The 7,420-nt window shown below is 36.1% G+C and overlaps 1 protein-coding gene across 2 annotated transcripts; it reads right to left on the bottom strand.

The window, feature by feature from the left end:
- LOC110809845 (AFG1-like ATPase family protein) lies at positions 1-7,419 on the bottom strand. 2 transcript variants are annotated; one of them, XM_022035794.2, is made up of 14 exons: positions 7,150-7,418; positions 6,033-6,169; positions 5,759-5,901; positions 5,159-5,304; positions 4,863-4,942; positions 4,343-4,600; positions 3,791-3,901; positions 3,452-3,574; positions 3,222-3,343; positions 3,081-3,150; positions 2,412-2,504; positions 1,983-2,110; positions 1,681-1,822; positions 1-327 (listed from the first exon to the last, which is right to left on the bottom strand). In XM_022035794.2, exons 1-14 carry the CDS (start codon positions 7,268-7,270, stop codon positions 193-195), a joined length of 1,809 nt encoding a protein of 602 aa, XP_021891486.2. In that variant the 5' UTR covers positions 7,271-7,418; the 3' UTR covers positions 1-192. The 2 variants fall into 2 exon arrangements, with proteins under 2 accessions (XP_021891486.2, XP_021891487.2); XM_022035795.2 differs by lacking the exon at positions 6,033-6,169 and having other exon boundaries at positions 7,150-7,419.
- Between the last annotated feature and the right edge of the window lies 1 nt (position 7,420).

Raw genomic sequence — 7,420 nt, 5'->3', positions numbered from 1 at the left:
TTCAAGGTAATTAGAAAGGGGTGGATCAATTATACCTGAAAATCTGCTTGTAAATATACATCAATTTACAATTTTTGATATATATATATATATAGAGAGAGAGAGAGAGAGAAGCTTAACCAAATTATTCTAATATGGGATATGCTAAAGAATTTCAAAGGATGCAAGAATGATTAAATTACTGCTCATTCCTCAGGTTAGAGGTTGAACTTGTAAAGGGGCTGGAAAATTATGTCCAAATTCTTGATGTTGTGTCTGGAAGTAAGGGTGAAGAGATCGAACTCCCTCGAGGTAGAAAGGTGTTTGCATTTCAATCAAGCGTGAGACCTGCAGATAAAAGTTATCCATGTAAGTAATCTGGTGAATTGACTGATCACATTGATTCACCAATCAAATATTGTCTGGTTATGCAAAAAAAGATAGTTTAGATTTAACTTCCATGCTGCATGCATATCAGTTCTTGTCACTGTAGTAAAGGTGCTATGATCATGTTCAAGGACGATGAAGTACTTGCATAAATTGAACTAAGATTGTTAACCAAAATTGAAGATGCTTGAACTATAAATTTCAACCTTATATATACTTTTTATTTAAGGTTCGACTCATTGCTCAACTCTGGAAAGTAGGTAATCAATCCAGCAAAGTTGCCTGGTGTTTAGAATAACCAATTATGTTGTCATTGTCTAATCCACTCATGCAGCAGGCGAGTCTGTGAAAGGCTTAATAGGATTCTCCATTCTCAATTTTGTTTAATATTTTCTAAAACTATGCCAGAGGTGCCCTTTATTCAGGCACAACCATACAACCAAACTAGGAAATAAAATGGCAGCCAAACTAGGATGTCTGAAGACCTTCAGCAGCTCTTGGCCACGGTCCGCCTCAATAACAACAAAGCAAATGGAACTTGGAGAAAAATGCAAAAGTTTGCTGTTAACTCTTTTAATAGGCACTTGGTTGGCTACAGAGACAGGCACAACTGTTTTCCCAACTAAAATGGTTTAGAAGGTGAAAGCCCCACCACGTATTTCTTTCTTTGCACAGGAAGCAGTTAAAGAGGGAAGATTATGGCCAATCGATAACTTAATAAAAAGAGGGAAGGTTATGGCCAACAGATGTTTCTTGTGCAAGAGTGAAGCCGAGTCTTGTAATCACATTCTGCTATGGTGCCCATTTTCTTATGGCCTATGGTCTTCTATTTACGGTCTCCTTGGCATCAACTGGGTTATGGCGGGGATGGTGAAAAGTGAATTAATAGCTTGTGAGGGGCTTTGTAAAAAGAATACTCTTTCGCCTTATACCTTCATCTATTTTGTGGGTCATTTGGAAAGAGAAAAATAATAGGTTTTTCAAGGGAAAGGAAAAACAGTTAATACCTTAGTACCTTTGTGAATAATACTTTTCTTACATACTATTTCAAAAAGAAGGGGAAGGAAGAACAGTTTAATAACATTAGAGACAGGTGATTTCATCATTTTGTTTCCAGTATTTTGGGTCATGATCTTTACAGGCTGGATGATGTTCTGGTCATTGTAGATATGCTTTACAGCTGTGTAAATTTTCTGCCACCCTTGGTGCTGTTTTACTTAATATACTTCATACACTTTTTATTTTAAAAAAAAAAGAATTAAACTAGGATTGGGAACAAAATGTATTTAATCTTTCAGAAAAAGTGCCATTTACCGCTCTGCGGAAGGCAAACATCTCTTCTCGACCAGAAATCATGGAAATTATGCCAACTGAAGAACCTCCTGAGCCCACATTGCCTTCTGCTAGAACATCACGACGAAGTTTCCCACCTTCTATCTCTGTTTCAAACTGGAAACTGGAAACATAGGATAAACATGCTTATATCTTGCATGCATAAAACAAGCACAGGAATTTTGACAGGGCTGTCAAATAAATAGTTGTGAATATATTCAAGGCATTCAAATCTTAAACAAGTAAAAACAAAGTAATTTAGGCATGCTATTTCTCCATGGTACCTTTCCAAATCGAAGAGTGTACCCTCTTCAGTTCCTTGAAACAAATCATCTATTGAGGCAGCAGCAGAGGAAAATAGGCAGCAGTGATGATTATAAAGTTCATCAATGAGCGTGATAAACCTACGTGCCTGAAAAGAAGTAACAGAGATCTGTTATCTTAACAGATGGTTTGTAGGTCTACAGAAACCAAAGAGACCCTTACCACCATTCTAACAAAAAAAAAAACAAAAAAACAAAAGAAAACAAATACTGTTCCCAGAAGAAAATAGAAATTTGGTATCCATTCTCTTCATCGATGGTTCCAAAGTCTGATTTAGACTAAATCTCTATTTTCTCCCTGTCATGCATAAAGAATCTTATCTATTTGTTCATCTTATTAATATCCACATTGTCCCTAATTACAACGTACCAAAAAGAAGCAAGGATTACCTTGTCCCGGATTCGCATACTCATTACTGGAATTTCAGAGATGAAGACAGTATGATAATTCTTTGCTATTGCAATATAATCTGCCGCACCTACCTGGTGAGTGTTAACAAAGAATGTACATTCAGCACCAAAAGAATTTTTTTAAAGGCAAAGTGAACCACTTATAAATAGTGCAAGGCACAAATAAATAACCATTAAACAGTACGAATGGTTGGCATTTTATGCAGTTGATAAGGCAAGACAAACCACAAGCTCAAACAGAGGTACTGGTTTTTGAGGATTAGATATAATTTGCATAAACCTGAAGGAAAGAACCATCAACTACCATCAATTTAGGCAAGTAAACAAGCTCTATGGAAATGAGGTCCCTCTTGTTGCACCGAATTTTGGTTTTGGAGGAAATTTTACTATTGAAGCTCCTTCATTAACTTCTATTTGCACATATAATATATCTACATATATATATATATTTGCCTATGTACCTCAGGTTGGATTTAAGAGATGGGTGGTCTAGGGAAGTCCCAAGTTAATGAGAACATGCCAAAAAGAGAGACCTTGGGGATAAAGACCAATTATTAGTATTTTTAATGGGTTCTTATGGCTAACAAGGATATCATATATTACTAGTTAAACAAAAAAACAAAAAAAGAACAAAGTCATGTGCAATACCGGCCGACCGCATAGATAATCAAATGTGAAACGTGCCACTCCGTTACAGCTTTCAGGCACCTCCAATGTTCTGATTAAACAAAACATGTCTTAACGAATATAATCTGAACTTATTGCATCAATTTTATTTTTTCAACATACCTCCCAAACATCACTGGAATAATATTAGACGTGATTTCTCCCTCAAACTGACTCGTAACGTGACACCACATTTTCTCGAACTCCCTTAGAGCAATGCGATCTAAAGGCCAGAAATAGTGAACCTACAAGCATATAAGAATAATTTCAATAGAATATAGCATACATGCCTAAATAGCTTCACATAAGTTGCATTTAACACACCAAAATAAGATTTTGGCCAGCATCTCAACCTGGTCGATAGATTTTTGGGCTATCAGACGACGATAATCAACCTCGCTTCCAACCAGAAGTATATCACAATGATCCTCTAATTTGGCGACAAACTTTAGAAAGATCTCCTTCTGCATGCCATCCTGTACACACAGGATTTGTGAAAAAATTTCAATGAAGTGTTTTCACCATGAAATTACTCTCAAAAACCATATATGTTTTTGACATGTAACAGATTTTAAAAGATCTTAAAGAGGTAAATGTATAATAATAGTCGAGCTTGTTTAGCAGAAACTTTTCGAGAATGCTTCCATCAGGTGTTACCTTGGATGACAAACTCAAGGAAATGACTGACAGACCTGATTTAAGTCCCTTGGTGCTCGATTACTTGTAGCCACAAGGACAGTTCCAGTGGTCAATAATCTGCTTACAATTCCAGATAAGGCCACAATAGCAAATACGTCAACAGTCTGTAATAAAAAGGCAAGAAATTTTAAGTTACAAAACAAGTGGAAATTAAACAAGTTGGTTCTCTAAGAGGCAATTTCTAGTATTTTCACACTTTTTCCATAGGAAAAGGTAACCTAAAATGAAGTATTCACAGGATCATTCTCCCATATATAGTTTAGAGCATGAATTTACTATTTCTGCTTCAAAGGGTTGTAAAGAATCAAATCATTACTTCATGCACTGCAGAGTAAACACACAGTGTTTATGTATGCACTAATTGATTCATGCATTTGTACATGCGCATTTCATGTAGTCTTATTGGCTGTTTGAATTCCTAACACTAAACATTTAATACAAAGTTGATGGAAATTTACAAATAGCTAATGAACATTTTCAATAAGTAAAAAAGCAAGATATCATTGTGTTTTCTTATTGTCATTTCATATTATAGTTTGTCTTACCTGAATCTCATCAAAGCAGAGAATGCTGGCGCCTCTTTGACATGCTTGCTGGTCAACAAGAAACTGATCTGCAACAGTAGGAAGAATGTTTTTCATTTGAACATCTCGCTTATATTTTTCTTCTGCAGCCAACCATTCCTTGACTTTCATATCAAATGGAAGATTCGTGATCCAACTAGATATGCTTGATTGCAAAGATTTTTCCTCAACTTGGTTCTTCCACAACTTATGCATTCCTTCATTTATCTTCAGCATGGCCTGCAAAAAGTAGTAAACATAACCTCATTTCAGATTAGGGACAACCCAGCACCAATAAATGCAAATAAACATATTCTCCCTTGTCAAAAAATATTTTCCAAATATTAAAGTGGATTTTTTTTTGCATTTTTAATCGTTCACACTCATCCACCAACTGACGTATAAAATATATTATCTTTTACATAAACAAACAGACCTAGAGAGTATAACTGCTACCAAAAAGCATCATCAGCACTTCATCAAACCACAATCAGAAACTCACCTCATGAAAGTGAAACCTCTGTCGATGTTTAACAATTCCTTCAGTTGCAGCATAAAACATGTCCATAAGCATCGTCTTCCCTACATGGAATAATTTCTTCAGTTTATTTTCTTCATATGAGTAATATCCTTAAAAATAGTATAATAAATGCTGTATCCAGAAACAGAAGTCATTTTCAGTGCAATTAACAATCCACTCTCCTTTTCGGAATAAAAAAAGAACGTAACCAGATGGATACTGTTTCAATCAAACCTTAAATAATTCCTTCATAAGCAATAGGAGAATCAGAAAATTACCACTCCCAACATTTCCATAGATATATAGTCCTTTTGGGGCAGGAGGAGCAGTTGGACGGCGACCAACTAGTGAATCCAATTTCTTCTCCCGGTTAAGGTATGAAACCCACTTTCCCACCCCCGGTTCAACATTCTCAGGTTTCTTCCTGAGCCAGAATAAGCTAATTTAGTACTTGCAACAAACAAAATAGCCATATTTATATGCATCTAACAGATTCCAAAATGTGCATAGGGATTCAGAGAAAAGTTGAAGTACTCAATGCCATCATAATGCTGAACACTTAAGCTCTTTATACACCAATATTTGATCACTGAAACATTCATAGGTTATTGAATATACTTCATTTACTCTGGACCTTTTATATGTAATACTTTTTTGAGAAAAATTATTTGAAACGAACTAAAGAGTAGTACGTGATATTGGTTGCATCCTGCAAATAAAAATAACCTCAGTGCTGAAGCATGAAAAATTATTGTATTCTCTTCATGACAATATTTATGATGGGACAAGGAGTGAAAGTATAGATGGTAATAATCTTTATGGTCACGCCAAAATAAAAGAAAAAAATAAAAAGCAAAATCATGTACAGCATGCCTCACCGGAGCATCCATCTTTCCAAAAGTCGTTTCCGATATTTGTTTACTGATGTCCAGACATCATCCTGCTGCTTCAGCTTAGCTTCCTCCATCAAAAGTCTGCGCCGCTCATTCTCCCTGTTCTTTTCCCAGATGGCTAGCTTCACCTGCAAAACACAGGAAGGAGATGCCCCATTAAATAACAAAATATGGGAATTCAAAAGGTTATATCAACATTGTACAGATAACGAATGAATTGTTGGCCATAAATTCCAAATTCCCAAATTCATGGTCATACATGATATTCCTCCATATCCTTTTCATACTGTTCTAGCCTCCCACGCAAATTTTCTAATGCCAAAGCAATCTTTTCTTGGTAAGGGTCATGCTGCAGCCTCCCTTGCTCAACTAACTTCCTGTAGTGTGTCAGTAGGCCTGACACAGAAATTTCATGTCATAAACTAAAATGGAAGCAAATCATGAAGGAAAGTAGTAGAAAACCTTCAAGATTGAAAGCCTGATTATTGTCCTAAAATTTTGATTGGAGAGTCTCAGATGGCAGGATGTAAAGCCCCTGAGACTCACATGGTCAACCTTATTATCACTACAGATGTGGAGCCATAGTCAAACGACCGTACCATGTCAAGAGCTTCACTCCACCAATATGATCCTAATCTCTATTATCTTCATTTACCATGGGAAGAACACCCTATGATAGTAAGGGTAAACACTAGACTGATCTTGCAATAAATCTTCGCATGACTCATTGTCTAAGCAATTAATGCACATAATCATTAGCAGAAGGAAGACGAGAATACTTATAGGCAACTTGTCTCACAAGCATCTAAATGTGCTAAAAATAAAAAAGAAAATTACTCACGCCATACTTGCTCACCAAATTTCTGATGATGCTTGAAATTCAATAACCAAAAAAAAAAAAAAAAAACCACCAACGCAAAACGGATTTTACCAATTGCAGAAATAAATTAAACTAAATTCACTTAATAAGCCTTTCCTACACCTATCTCTATCAAAGATCACCGACAGATGAGCTTAAGATGTGTAGTAATAAGGATCAGTCTATGAGAATCTCCACTCATTTTCAGCAAAAATGGTTATGTTCGATTTCATCGGAAGCAAACAGAGGATTCCTGTCACTTTCCCATCCCAGTGTCCCAAGACCACAATCAGTTTTGCAAAGCATTCATGGTTGATGACGAAGATTTTTGATATAACAATGAGAATATACTTGCCAGTCCAATTCAAGTTTTATCGGACAATATAAACGCCAGAGGCACACAAAATTCTCACGCTAACTGAAGATAGTCGTCAATAATTGTTGGAGAAACAACGTAATAACAATTCAACAATGAGAAAACCTATATACATATGCATCACATGCATAGTGAGAGAACCTGTGGTCTCTGAGGGAAAATCGCAATAATGGCGAACCGCATTCCCGAATTTATTGGACATTCTTCTTCGTAGAGCAAACCCTAGACGAAGAAATGAAGACATAGACGATGATGTTCTCATTTTTTTTCCTTCAATTCCGATTCTTCTTTATTTTGACAGTTCTTGAACTCTCTCCCTCATGATCGTAGATTCACAGTACTAAGGAAGGAGAAGAGAGTAGGTTAACGGCTGGCGGGGCAGCTGAACACGGAACAGAATGAACGTGAAGTC

The sequence above is a fragment of the Carica papaya genome, chromosome 7 (assembly GCF_054855325.1).
Source record: "Carica papaya isolate Zhongbai chromosome 7, ASM5485532v1, whole genome shotgun sequence".
NCBI classification, from domain to species: Eukaryota; Viridiplantae; Streptophyta; class Magnoliopsida; order Brassicales; family Caricaceae; genus Carica; species Carica papaya.
This window is presented reverse-complemented; position numbering and strand designations above follow the sequence as displayed.